General features: G+C 33.1%; 2 protein-coding genes across 2 annotated transcripts; one reads left to right on the top strand and one right to left on the bottom strand.

The window, feature by feature from the left end:
- Positions 1 to 795: 795 nt before the first annotated feature.
- LOC114273708 (G-type lectin S-receptor-like serine/threonine-protein kinase At4g27290) lies at positions 796 to 5,674 on the top strand. The gene is made up of 7 exons (XM_028215501.2): positions 796 to 2,162; positions 3,253 to 3,384; positions 3,499 to 3,638; positions 3,917 to 4,127; positions 4,367 to 4,607; positions 4,716 to 4,866; positions 5,171 to 5,674. The coding sequence occupies exons 1-7, from the start codon at positions 872 to 874 to the stop codon at positions 5,477 to 5,479; spliced, it is 2,475 nt and encodes an 824-aa protein (XP_028071302.2). The 5' UTR covers positions 796 to 871; the 3' UTR covers positions 5,480 to 5,674.
- A 1,182-nt stretch (positions 5,675 to 6,856) lies between these two features.
- Positions 6,857 to 13,080, bottom strand: LOC114273709 (uncharacterized). Its single transcript, XM_028215503.2, has 2 exons — positions 10,554 to 13,080; positions 6,857 to 7,801 (listed from the first exon to the last, which is right to left on the bottom strand). The coding sequence occupies exon 1, from the start codon at positions 13,078 to 13,080 to the stop codon at positions 11,293 to 11,295; it is 1,788 nt and encodes a 595-aa protein (XP_028071304.2). The 3' UTR covers positions 6,857 to 7,801; positions 10,554 to 11,292.
- Between the last annotated feature and the right edge of the window lie 2,338 nt (positions 13,081 to 15,418).

Genomic DNA, 15,418 nt, shown 5'->3' with positions numbered 1-15,418 from the left:
AAAGTCCTATCAAGTTTCAATATGGATAACTAAATTTTATTTTTCATAATATATTTTTAAAAAGTTCATTACTCCACAATGGTGAATGTTATCTTAATTTTACCTTTTATTTAATATGAACAACGATTTCATAAATATTTTTAATAAAATAATATTATTTAATTGTACAAATTATGATATTATATTAAAGAAAATCATAAATCACAATGAAAAAATTATCAACAAGTTCTATTTTGTTTTGAAAATTATTATTGAGTTATGTCAAATTTAAAAATTAACAAATAAATCTTTTTATTTATTTTATAAATTGTTATAAAAAAATTCAATTGCTCATAATAGTATATTTTATTTTAATTTTATCTTTTTTCATTAAAATATGAACAAAAAATTTGATAAATAATTTTAATTTATTAGAAATTTTATAATTAAATTATTTTTAATTGTTCAAATTAAATGATTTTTCATAAACAAAATTGTAAGTACGAGATTAATAATTTTTACAATTAAAATTTTAAATTTTAGTTAAATTAAAATTATTTAAAAAATTATTGATTATATTAAATAGGAAGGATAAAATTGAATAAGACACCATTATGAAACAATGAATATTTTGGATTTTTTTTTATCACAAATAAAATTTATTTATCTATATTATAAGATTCGTTACTTATTGATTATTTACCCTTTAAAAATCCAATTTTTTTTTTCATGATGCTCAGTCAATTCCATTGACCATCTTACCACATGTAAAGGCAATAACATGAAGTCAACATCAAACAAAAGTACACCCAAAGACCAAGAAAATTGACAACCGAATTTTAAAAGAACATTTTTTATTTCCCCCAATCACAAGAAATCCCTAACCAAAACGATGAATTCTGAAAAATGGGCCTTCAATATTTTATTCCTTGTGTATCTTTTCTTCGGACTTTGCAATTCCACCAGTGACACCATAACTCCGAATCAACCCATCAAAGATGGTGAGCTTTTAGTGTCCAATGGTAAGACCTTCGCACTTGGGTTTTTCAGTCCTGGAAATGGAACATCCAATCGCAGGTATGTTGGAATATGGTACTATAAAATCTCTGAACAAACCGTTGTTTGGGTTGCCAATCAAGACAACCCAATCAATGATAAGTCCGGAGTAATATCCATCAACCAAGATGGAAATCTTGTCATCTACGACGACGACGACAATACCCATAATGTTACTTGGGATACAAATATTTCAACAGCAGCTGCAACAAACAGTTATTATTCAGCTCGACTCTTGGATTCGGGGAATTTGGTGGTTAGTAATAGTAGCAATAGTACTATTTTTGTATGGCAAAGTTTTGATTATCCTAGGCACGTGCTGCTGCCCAACATGAAGTTGGGGTTGGACCGGATAACCGGTGTGAACCGGTTCTTGACATCATGGAAGTCGAGAGATGACCCTGGCAAAGGAGAATACTCCTTTAAGATGGAGGACCCGGGTGGGTCGCCCCAATTGGTATTGTACAAGAGCTTGTTTCGATTTTGGGAAACCGCACCATGGATGTGGAACAAACGGACCGGTAATTTCACAATTTCCAGTTTCATTGACAATCGCAAGGAAGTATATCTATCGTACGTTCAGATCAATGCCTCGATTTTGTCCATATTTCTTGTGGACGAACTTGGGAACATAAAAATGAACACGTGGCTCGAGGGTAAGGGTAAATGGGTGGAGTCTTACTCGGGCCTAGACGAGCGATGTGACAGTTATGGGCGGTGTGGCGGGTTTGGTTATTGTAACGAGAACAAAGGGCAGGCGGAGTTCGAGTGCACTTGCCTTCCAGGGTATGAGCCCAAGTTACCAAATGAATGGTATTATTCACGTGATGCTTCAGGCGGGTGTGTGAAAAAGCGCGCGGCACTTGGCATGTGTGGGAACGGAGAAGGGTTCGTGAAGATGGAAAGAGCAAAAATTCCGCCAACGTCTAAGGGAGATGAAGAGATGAATTTGAGCCTGGAAGAGTGTGAAGCCAAGTGCTTGAGAAATTGTTCTTGCACGGCTTACACTATTGCAAGTGATGGCGGCAACTATTGCTTGACTTGGTATGGGACTTTGATGAATGCAAGAACAGCCCATAGTGCTAGATATTCTCTCTATATACGTGTTGATGCCGATGAGTTATTAGGTATGTTAATCCATTTTCTTTTTGACTCATTATTATATATAGAATTTTCTAGAATTATCAATAATTACGGAGATTTATTGCTCTCTATTTTACTTTATTTCTTTTATTTTTTATTTCTCTTTGTTAGTTAACCACTGTTGTCAATAATATCATTATATATCGTTTGTGTCATTTAGATATAAATTTTCAAACATAAGTCGAAATGTTGTCATGTAAACTTCTTAACAAAAAACAGTTGTTCAAATATAAACTATTCGACGGAATGTATATTTGAACAATTCATTTTTACTCAATAATCTATACTTGAATATTTAACTTTTGTTAAAAAATTTATATTTGAATTACACAAATAGTATATATTGAAATTTTGTTAGGTGTGCGAATAAAATTACCTCATGTTTGAAAGACTAAAAATTCCAGAGTCCCCCACATTATAAAGACAAAAATACCCTTACTTATAACAAACAAATTAGACCAGAAAGCATTGTTTCCCAGTCCAACAACAGCTAATTAAAAGTCTAGAACTAATTCTAAAGTGTGGCGTCTCTAGTTGACTTTTATAGTTTGAGACTATAATCTGCTACCAATTTTGATATGGGCTTCTCTAGTTTAATTAATTGGGCCTCTTGTGAAAGGTGTTTATATATATAAATCATGAGTAATCCCTATATGGACCCTTCATAGTTCTATTTGGGCTTCCCACTCTATAAACCAACACCAGAATCAAACAAAGGGAAAAATGTTTCTCATGTGTGGCTATTTTAATGTTTTTGTTCGAGAAAAAGCTGAGATGATTTGAATAATATTCAATTAATTTTTGTGATTAAACCAATTCAATTATTTAGACACACCTTCAATTATTATTAAATATCATTTTACCTCATCAATTTTAAAATGGTATATTTAGACATCTTAATAATTATATAATTACGTCACTTTTACCCCTCAATTATATAATTAATTACCACCCTTTTCTACTTTTGTTTTTTATTTTTTATAATTTTTTTAGGAGCTTCCTCTATTATTACCTAAAATGGATGACTTATGTTTCAAATTTAATTTGAATCAATGACTATGTTTTTGACTGCAGCTCAACATTTGAAGAAGAAATCTAAAAGTCTTCATGGAAAGAAGATGATCATTGTGGTGACATCTGTTGTGGTGATGGGAGCCCTGATTATCTCCTTAGTTTGTTGGTTGGTAATGAAGAAGGCAAGAAGAGGTAAACAAATTGCTTTTCATTAATCACCTAGATGATATGGTTTCCTCCATATTTCAAAACCAAATAGTGAATTTGATAAGCTTTACATTTTCTTGTGTATTTTATGATCAATAGTTGCTGGATTCGACATTCATGCCAATGATGAAGAAAATCTAGAATTACCCATCTTTGATATGATCACTATTGTTGGGGCAACCAACAACTTTTCTGATACAAATAAAATTGGTGAAGGTGGTTTCGGGCCTGTTTACAAGGTAGGTTTATTTCATTGCTCTCATGGTTTAAATATCAGTTGATATATATTAAAATTTAAAATTTTTGATCTCAATATTTACTCATATATTGGCTGATACTATCCCATATTGAATGATATATGATTGAATTATTAATATCGATATATATTTCTTTTTGAACAAATACTATATATTTCAATACCGTTATTTAAAGCCATTGTTGCCTACTATTTTAGTGGAAAAAGAGTTGTAGTCTTTGGTATGATGATGAAAATATATCTTACGTTAATTAACCATAGGGACAACTATCAATGGGAAAAGACATAGCTGTCAAGCGCCTCTCAACGAGCTCCAAACAAGGTGTGGATGAATTCCAAAATGAGGTTATTTTGATTGCTAAACTTCAACACCGGAATCTTGTAAGGCTTTTGGGATGTTGCATCCATGGAGAAGAAAGAATGTTAGTTTACGAGTACATGCCCAATGGAAGCCTGGATTCCTTCATTTTTGGTTTGCCCTCTAAACTTTCTTATGTATTTGTTTGTTAAGGATCTTTTGTTTCTAAATCTTTATGTTTTACTGTCCCAATACATTTCTAACCTTTAGATCATAAAGGGGATATGAATATTTAGGGACAGAGGACCATGTATCACGTATCTTTCTTACTTGGAATTTACGTTTGACCAATAATGATTTATCAAAAATTCAATAAACAAAATAAAAATCATGGGTAAATTTTTTTGTGACAGATGTAAAAAACAAAAGTAAATCGCTCACATGGAGGATGCGCTTGCACATTATTGTGGGGATTGCTCGAGGGGTTCTTTATCTTCATCGAGATTCAAGATTGAGAATAATTCATAGAGATCTTAAAGCTAGCAATGTGTTACTTGATGGTGAGATGAATCCTAAAATTTCTGATTTTGGCTTAGCTAGGGCTTTTGGAGGTGATCAATCATCGGCAAAAACAAGAAGGGTGATTGGAACTTAGTAAGTGACTACAGTTATATTACCTTGTTTCTAGGCTAAACCAAATTTAAGTTCATGTCTAAAGTTCATTTGGCTCTAATTTCTAATTTCTTCGATAATGGTATGCAGTGGTTACATGTCTCCAGAATATACAATTGATGGCCTCTTTTCAATGAAATCAGATATTTTTAGTTTTGGAGTCGTAGTTTTAGAAATAATGAGCGGCAAAAGGAACCGAATGTTCAATCATCCGGATCATGATCTTAACCTTCTTGGGCATGTAAGTTCATCGATGTATAATATATCTCCTCCTTATATTCCATCAAGATAGTCCAATGGTTCAAGGTTACCCCTAGAACCAACATAAACACTCCCACTAGCAACACCTCGACTTATTCAATAGCCGTGGTTTGAGACTAGCTGTAAACATTTGGGGTTTACCATGTAGGAGTAGGTCGAATGCGACCTAACCTTGGAGAGTTTCCTCATTTGAGTTAAAAAAAAAAAACACCTTTTTCTACTTTCCTCAGTTTTTTCCCTTTATTTGAATTTTAAATATTGCGTACTATATTGAACCATTGCAGGCATGGCAACTTTGGACTGAAGGAAAGGCTTATGAGTTATTGGATCCACTAATGGAGGGTTCATTTCCAATGTCAAAGGTATTGAGGTGCATACATGTGGGTCTCCTTTGTGTGCAGAAATATCCGGAAGACAGACCATCAATGTCATCAGTGCTCTTAATGTTGGTTAGTGAGAGTGCAATGTTGCCCCAACCCAAGCGACCTGGCTTTTATACAGAGAGGAGTTCAATTGAGACACATGATCATCCACTAGGTCAAAGTACTTCTAGTATCAACGAAGTGACTGTAACGTGCCCAAATGCTCGGTAAAATATTTTACCGTATCGCAGTGGTACCTTGGCACCCAGGAGTATGTAATCGCCCCTCTCAAGTTTTGAAAATTATATTTTTACTTATAATTTAAACAAAAATTTCATTGTCTCATAGGGACTTGGAAAGATTTTAAATATATATGCATTCTGTTTAAATATTGCTATTTAAATGGAGAATTTATTCATTAATCCATTTTTATCTACTTATGTTTTTATTTAGTCTAAATTAATTTCTTATATTTCAATAAATTTTATGAGTGACATAATTATTAAAATACCCCTAATAATAATCTTCACATTAATAGTGTGAATATTTCGTGATGTGAATATTCACTCTATCAACGTGAACATTTAGGCCATGTTTGTTTGGGCGGACTGGATTAGTATTCCCATGACTAATAGTCCTAGGATTACGAATCCGTTAGATTATGTATCCTGTCTTAACTAATAGTCAAGTTTAAAATAATTAGTCCCTATTTCAATTGTTTAACCAAACATCGGATTAATAATTTTATTGAACTATTAGTCCAATCCCAAGTTCATATTCATCCAAACAAACATGACCTTACATCACTAAGTTGCTAAGCATTCAAAAAATATTTATAAGGGTAAAATTGTTTATAAAATACTTTAAATATAAAAATTAAAATTTGGTGGATCAAATATCAAAATAATAAAACTTGTTAGAATACAAAAATATATTATGAACTAGTATGGTGTCACTAAAATGTGTTTTGGTTGTAGTGTGAGATAGAAGTACTTAGAAAAGGATTTCTTAATAGATCTCCCTATTCAAATATATATATATATATATATATATATATAAAATACAAAATTTAAATTTTAACAATAATTGTTCTAGAAGTTCCAAAAGTATTAAACTAAATTTCTCAACTTTTGTACTCTTTAAAAATTAAAATCCTACATGATATAAAGTTATTTGTTCATTTAACTATATCTAATTTAAGTTTTTAATTTTTTTTAAAGAAAATATTGGTCTATCTAACCACATTTCATTTGAATTTTTAAAATTATTTAAATGAAAATTCCAAAATAAAATTTAGCCATATTTAAAATTGTTTTTTGCAAAATTTAAAAAATTTTGCAAAAAAATCATTATAACGATGATAACACGTTATTATTGACATATATTATTACCATTCAATTATAAATTATCATGATATATTTCACTATATACAGATGTTTGAATTGAATAAAATAATTACATTTGTACAGTAAATTCATCATCCTATGTGATGTTTTATTTGATTATTAGATAATCATATCATGGGTAAGTAAGTGATGAAGTAATTAATTTTTTTTTGAACTGATGAAGTAATTAATTGAATAAGTAATTATTAGATAATGTCTCATATAGAAATTTTGATAATTTTTTTTTGGATCTCTAACCTTACTCTTACGGTTTCGTTTTGTTACAAGTGCCTTTAGGATATTTGTCAAGAATGCATTAAATGTGATCAACAACCTTACCATTGAAATCGTAAAGAAAATAAATGTATTATACTAAAGAACCAAAAATACCCTTTTGTATTTGTTTGTATTTACATTTTTATTTACTTTTCTTGACTCTTTCGTCTTCCTCCCTTTTCTTTTCAACACTTAAAACATTATTTTTTCACAAGTTAAATGAATTAGGGAAGATGCAGTGTATTTGCCATAGTAGTTAATGGTCACCAGTAATTTTCTTGTTAATAGTATTTGACACAAGCCACAATAATAAAATTTTTTTTTTAGGTACTTCGGAAAGGATTAGAACAGACCACAAAAGAACAAAGGAAAAAACATAAAAGCAAGAAATCGAACAACTACAAACAAAAGGCCTAGAGTCTCTGGTATTCACGCCCCAGCATGTCAGCCACCACCAAACTTTGAACCTCCTTAGGAGGGTCTTCCATGACAACCAAATGTTCTTCTTGATCAACTCCAAGCTTAGCCAACTTATCAGCACACTGGTTTCCTTCTCTCAAAATGTGTTGGATAGAACATCTACATCTTTTCAAGAGATGTCTTGCATCTTCTACAATACTCCGGAAAGCAGCATTAACAACAGTTGCGTTTTGCAACAGATCCACAACTTCAGCTGAGTCTGATTCAATCAACACATCTATGTAGCCTTTTTGGAAGATAATAGTGAGCCCTCCATAAATTCCCCATAGCTCTGCCTCTAAGCTAGAACATAATTCTAGCTTCCCAAAGTACCCATATATCCAAATTCTTGAGTCATCTCGAAACAATCCGCCGAAGCCTCCATTGCCCGGATTCCCTCGAGCACAACCATCCGTGTTCAACTTGATTCAACCTGTGGGAGGTAAACACCATTTCACAAATTTAGGACTTACAGATTTCAAAAGAATAGATGCTTTAAACGCTTCAACAATTTGTGAAGTGTAATTTTGAATAAAAAAACAACTTTGTTGCCAAGGCAAGATTTTATTGTCAATTTTTTTTTAAGTTTCTATCCTTCCAAATCTGCCATAAAGAAACAATAAAAAGAATTTTATAATTCTCCATAGAAGCAAACGGATGTTTTCCTTTCAAGAACCGCTTTATCCAAGAGTTAAGGTAGATGCCTCTATCATGAGGGATCCATTGGGAACCAAATAACGTTTGCCAAATGGGCTTAACATAAGCACAATCACGAAATAAGTGATCCAAATCTTCTCTCTCCTCGGAACAACGAGGACATTCTGCAGATGAAGAAAGGCCTCTTGCCAACCTCTGTTAGTTGGTAAGCAATTTCCCTTGCAAAATCAACCATATAAAACCCTTAATTTTTTGGGAAATTTTTAATTTCCAAAGCCAAACCAATTCCTCTCACTGCTATCATGCTCAGAAATAAAATCATAAGCAGAAGCAGTGGAGAAATCCCCCGAAATAGAACCTTTCCAAAATGGAGAATCAGGGAAAGAAATAAACATGGGCCGGTGAAGTTTGAGGACATTAATAGCGGCCTCCTCCAGGAGTTTACGATTCACAATGTGAGACTCCTAACCTCCCTTGTCATCCATGAGGGTCTCAACTTTATACATAGACATCAGATTGTGGTTGGGATAAGCTTCCGCAAAGCACTTATCACTACACCACCAATCATACCATATAGAAACAGAGGCACCATCACCAATACTCCATTTAACACCTTTCATCAAAGTTTCCCTTATTTGAAGAATGCCTTTCCAAACAAGGGATTTTCTATGATGCACAAAGGAGTTAAGAAAATCAGAATTATGCAAATACTTGGCTTTCAAAACCTTAACCCACAAGTCTTGCTCCCCTTTTAAAACTTTCCAACCAAGCTTTGAAAGGAGAGCAAGATCTTGGGGTCTAGCTTTACGAAGGCCAAGCCCACCAACTTTCTTGCTAGAACACACAGTGTTCCAATTGACCAAATGAATTTTCCTCTGGTTATCCACTTCTCTCCATAAAAAATTTCTATTAATCCTATCCAGATCCTTGCATACACTAATAGGAAGATCCATGGTTTGCATGGTATGATTAGGAATAGTAGAAGTAACAGATTGGACGAGTGTTGCCCTACCTGCAAGAGACAAGAGGCTAGCTTTCCAACCAGTCAATCTAGATCGGAGTTTATCAAGAATATGGATAAAATGATCTTTGTTCACTCTTCTATGCAAGAGAGGAATGCCCAAGTATTTACCAAGATCCAAAGTGAGGGGAATACCATAAAAATTATTGAGCATTCTAGCTCTAGCTTGACTCACATTCGGAGATATGAACATTTTAGACTTTTGAAGATTCACTTTAAGCCCAGAATAAGAACTGAATTCCTCCAAAACATCCATAATTGTTTGACAATTACTAGTATCAGCTTTGGCAAAAAATAACAAGTCATCAGCAAAAAATAAATGGGATATTGAAGGCCCATTTCTAGAAGCTTTAACCCCTTTACACAACCCATTATTCACCTTGGCAGTAATTAGGTAAGAAAGTCTTTCCATGCAGAGAACAAAGAGATAGGGTGACAAAGGGTCTCCTTGGTGCAGGCCTTTAGCCAAGGAAACTCATTGAGCCTTTCACCATTCCAAAGAATTGTAGAGTTCACAGTAGTGACACAATTCATAATAAGTTCCACTCAGTTGGCATTAAGATTAAGATCCAAAAGAGTGTCATGGAGGAACGACCAAGACACATTATCATATGCCTTTTCAAGATCAATTTTGAAAATCAAACCCCCACTTTTGCCCTTTTTAAAATGAAAAGTATAAATAATCTCTTGAGCAATAATAACATTATCGTTAGTGGAACGCCCTGGAATAAAGCTACTCTGATAAGAGGGATATTCTTAGAAGAAAAGCAATTTCTAATTAAACCACACACCGACTCACCCACAATGTCCCAATAAGAATGATAAAAAACAGATTGAAACTCATCATAACCAGGGGCTTTAAAAGTTTTAATACATTTCAAAGCTTTCCAAATCTCCATATTCGAAATAAATTTGTTTAAGCCAACATTATCTTCAGCAGAAAAATGGACATGAGATTTAACAGCCCACTCTTGATTTAAAACTATGACATTCGAGGTAAATAAATTATGAAAATAATTTTCTACATGGCTTTTAATCTTAGCAGGGTCAGAAATCCAAGATCCATCCTCACTTTTAAGAAAAGTAACTCTCATCTTTCTTCTTTTGGCCAAGGTAGACACATGAAAATAACGAGTGTTTCTCTCACCCTCACAAATCCAGCTAGTTCGAGATTTTTGAAACCAGAGAAGCTCTTCTTGATACAAGACAAGATTATAATCCTTAACAACATTAGTCTCAAGAATATGGAGATTATGAGAAAAAAAAAGAGATTGTGATTTTTGAATGCCCTCAATCCTCCCTAAAAGCCATCTTTTTTTGCAAAAAATATTACCAAAAGATTCTTTTTTCCAACAAATAGCATTTTTAGTGACATTCAAGATGGCTTCCGGAAGAAGATTATGGTCATTTAACCAAGAATGTTTAACAACCTCCCTAAAACTAGGGTAAGAAATCCAGGCCGCTTCAAACCTAAAGGGTCGAAAAGAGGGATTAGGTAGAGACATACCTTGAGTATAGATAACCATAGGACAGTGATCTGAATAAGTTCTGGGGAGGTTCTTCACCGCAGCTTCAGGATAATTGACCCTCCATTCTGAGTTACAAACAGCCCGGTCAAGTCGTTCCAGAGTATTGGCAAGGCTTTGTCTCCCATTAGACCAAGTAAGATGAGGACCTGAACACCCAAGTCCATGAGATTGCACCTATTCATTCTTGCCACAAATTTTCGAGAATTAGTTTGGCTCTAAATCGTAGAAACACTTCTTTTTTCAGCATTAGAAGCAATATCATTAAAGTCTCCCGCTACCAACCATGGCTCTGTCATGTTATTAGCCATAGCTTCAAGATTATCCCACAAAAGGGCCTTATTCATAGGATTAGGGCTTGCATAAACTGAATAGAGAATCCATTCTGGATAACTGTCCCTCTTGATTTTAGCATGAATGACTTGATCATTGGCTTCGAACGCCCTCACTGTAACTTGAACTGGGTCCCAAATCACCCAAATGCCTCCTCTTCTATCTGTGGGGTCAATGTGAGTTGAGGCAGTAAAATTCATCTTGTTAAAAAACATTCCCATTGAATTGAATCCAACTTTGGTTTCCATGAGTACAATGATAGACGGCTTATGGATTTTCACCAACTCTTTCATAGTTCTTCTAAAGATTTTGTTACCAGCACCTCTACAGTTCCAAACAACAAGCTTCATGGAAAACGATTTAGGGTGGTTTGGTAGTGGGACATAATCAGGTGTCCCTAAAATCTTTCGCACTCTCAAGCGATCCCTGATCATTGGTCGAGAAGGACTCACCTTGACCAAGTTGTTCATTGAGCCGTAGGGATTCGCAACCCTGGGTTCTATCACCAGTCTGGCTTCTTCTATCCACCAATCGACGATGATGTGGTGAAATACTTCGTTCTCTGGATCTATGGCGAGATAAATCGAGCTGTAGTTCACCTTGTGGATTTCTTCGTTGTTGTCTTCCATAATATTTTTCAGATGAGCTTGCCTTTCTCTTCCTTTGAGAAATATTGGCTTTGTTTCTCTCAGGCACAAGAGTTGGTTTCTGTGTAATAAGATCTACTTTTCCTTTGTTTTTAACTTGGTCAGGGAGCTGTGCAGCTTGACTTTCACTTCCATCCGAATTTTGAATCATGATCATAATATCTTCTGAGCCTTGTTCAGCTGCCTGCAACATATTGAATAGGTTTGAGACTGTGATAGGAGTAGTTTCCATAGATTGAGTATTGTCACTTTTCAGAGGTATATCACATGGGTTAGTATGGATATTGGAATTCTCACCCACCATCAAGTTCTTTTCCAAAGGGGTTGAAATCTGACTAGATGGAAGCATATGTGGGCTTGGATTATTTGCCAAGGAAGTCAATTTAGGCCCATTAGCATTTTGAGGCCTTTTGCCTAATTTATTATCCTCTCTGCCCCTCCCCAAATTTTGAGGTCTTCTGTATTTCTTTTTAACCAACATCCAAGGCCTAAAGCTTTCATTGGATAATTCAGCCAGCCCATTAGCAGAAGGCCCAGCAACAGAAATATTCGACCGTTGCTCCGAGTCCACAACGGTTACTTTTTCGGTTCTGTTAGCCGGAACCTTAGCTGGTTCTTTGGTTTTCACCGAAGAAGTATTACACCATTCCTTTCGATGGCCCGCTCTTCCACAGTTGAAACAAATAGAATGTAGGTGTTCATACTCAACAACATAGGAATATTTACCAATTGAGTAATAAGAAATAAGGGGTTTACTAAGATCCATCTCGATACAAACCAGGGCATAGTTGCCTCTAGAAGAAGTAGCAGTGTTAATGTCAATTTTCAAAGGTTTGCCCAAACTTTTAGCAATATGGTATAGAATTTTTTCATCATAGTATTCAATTGGAAGTTGAGGAAATCTTACCCATAGTGCCGTAGAGATTTCCTTGGCTGCGGAAGGCTTGAAATGGTGCTTCCATTTTTGGACAGTAAGATAATGGTCAAGGATGATCCAAGGCCCACCAGTGGAGACCCTAGTACAATCTTCCTTCATCTGGAATTTGATGAGAAAGAAACCAAAACCCAATTCAATAGCTTCAAAATCTCCTTGGAGATCCCAAGCCCTCTTTAGTTTGTTAACTAATAACTTATACCCAATATTTCGCCTCAAAAGTTTAACAATCAAACATCCCTTCCAAGGTCTTCTGATTTTGTTGATGAGTGATTTAGGAATTTTTATCTTCGGCATCCCATTACCTTCCGACCCCAGATCTTCATCACTGTCATCGAAGTCATCATCATCTGTATCCAAGTTTTCCAGGTCATCATCGAACTCTTTTTCATTGAGTCTTCGCTCGATGAGTGCTTCCTTAAAGGATTTGGTGTTTGGAACAGGTGGGGCTTTGGATTTGTCCAACATGGTATCATCATCACCAATCTCCGAGCTCTTGATCTTTTTAGTACTTCGGATTAGATGATCTTCCTCTTCCTTGCTGAGAAGAGGGGAGTTACCGTTGAGATTTGCAGAGCTCACTAAGTTCGCCATCTTGCAGCCTACTAAGATTTGTCCACTACCTAAATGGCCCATAAAGTGGACCACCCAAATACACAATAATAAAATTTGTCCCATAACAAAGTGGTTAATAATGAGAAACTATAGTAAAAGGTTAAAAATGTTAAATAAATAATTTTTTTATACAAAAAAATCATATATACTTATGTAATCAAGAGTTAGACTTTTTAATATTTAAATATGAGTAATAATTATACAAATAAAAAAATATATAAAATAATGTGTTAAATTATGTACCTATCATTTTAAAACTTCAAATTCATTGAGATGCATTTTATTTACAAAAGTGTCACTGCTTAAAAAAATTCTAGTATAATATAATTTTCCTTTAAATATTATTCTATTTGTATAGTATTATCCTACAATTTTTGTTTGTATAGTATAAAAAATAAAATAAAAAAAGTAAAATTGAGGGAATTGCAAAAAAAGAAAAAAAAGAAAGGGTAGTTTGGTCCCCCAATTTTTTTTTTTTTTAGTATAATATATTTATGTTTTTTCAATTTCTATGATAGTGAAAATTGTTAATCACATTTAACACATTCTGAACAAGTACTCTAAGGGTGTGTTTGATTGGGGGGATAAGGGGGGGGACTATCCACTGTTTGGACTCCATGTCCGGCCTCCCTCCTTATCCGTCGTTTGATTTTTTTTTAGTCCGGCGGACTCCATGTCCGGCCGGACTCCATGTCCCCCATATGGGGGACTATCCTATCCTTGGGGGGGGGGGTGGGATTGTTTTGGGGGGACTAATCACTGTTTGGATTAGATGCAAAAATAACAATTTTGACCCTCTACTATTTAATTATGTATTATATTTAATAAAATTTAATAAAATTTAAATGTCTCAATTTAAAAATAAAATAATTTTATTTAACTTTTTATTAATATTTTATTTATTTAATTTTTTAAAATAATTTTTTATAGATATTTTATTGATGTTTTATTTTAAAATTTTGTTTATGTTTTATTTAATTTCATTATTTAAATTTAATACATGTTTTAATAGATGTTTTATTTAAACAATTAAATGTTTAATTTCAACAATAAATAATTTCATTTATTTAAATTATGTTTTATCTAAACATTTGTACATCAACATATTTATTAAATTATTTCAACATCTGTACATCAACATGTATATTTATTTAACATCTATTAAATTATGTTTTAATACGTCAACATTTGATTACATCTACATTTGTTAATTGTTAATTACATCAACATTTGTTAATTGTTTAAACATAATCTGTACATCAACATTTATTTAATTGTTAATTGTTAATTGTTTAAACATAATCTGTACATCAAAATAATTTCAATGTTAATTGTTTAAATAAAAATTTAAACATTTAACCATTAGTATGTTTAATTTCAACAATAAATTTTTATTTGTTTAAATAAAAATAATCTGTACCAGTCAAATTTTTTTATCAATATTAGTATGTTTAAATATCTTTAAACAAAATTTAACCATTAGTATGTTTAATGTTTAATTGTGTAAATAAACAAATTTTATTGATATTTTATTTATTTATTTATTTAATTTAAAAAAAACAAATTTATTTAATTAAAAATAATTAAAATATTAAAGATATGTTTAATATTGCTATTACTTAGTAAACAATTGAAAAGGGTAAAATAGTCTTTTGTTCATTTATCCTATCCAGTCCGTCCAACCAAACGTTGGATTCACTGAAAATAGTCCTATCCAGACATCTAATCCCATGAAAAAACAAACACAGGATACATATCCAATCCGACCAAATAGTCCGGGGGATTCACAGTCCCAGGACTCAAGTCCGATGGATTCTAATCCCCCATTTTCCAGTCCGTCCAATCAAACACACCCTAAGGGCATAAGAAAATCCTCACTCATAATAGTACTAAGAAATTATTGATAGTCTCCCAAACTAGAGCATCCTTGTGCACTAGCGCCCCGTTTGTTTTGGGATGTAAATGATAGAATTGGATTAGAATAGAGGTGAGATTATTTAGTGTTGTGTTTGTTTGTAGAGTTGGGGAAGAGATTAGGATAGAGGAGGTAGAGGTGGTATTAGAAAAATAATGAGGGGATTAGAATTTTTTTTTTTTTTTACATATTGGGAATTTTTTTTGAACATTAATGTTTAATTTTTTGTATTTTTTTATTTGTTTTATTATTTTATATAAAAATAATTTAACAATTTCTACACTAACAACTATTATCAAAATAAACACAATTTTACTTAATCCCCTCACTATCGATCCCCTCACTAACAATCCTCTTACTATTAATCCCCTCACTATGAATTCCTTCCATTCTATCTCTGAA

Source organism: Camellia sinensis, chromosome 13, assembly GCF_055761805.1.
Source record: "Camellia sinensis isolate YWXY chromosome 13, ASM5576180v1, whole genome shotgun sequence".
Taxonomy (NCBI): Eukaryota; Viridiplantae; Streptophyta; class Magnoliopsida; order Ericales; family Theaceae; genus Camellia; species Camellia sinensis.
Note: the sequence above shows the minus strand (reverse complement) of the source record. Positions and strands in the feature narration are given on the sequence as shown.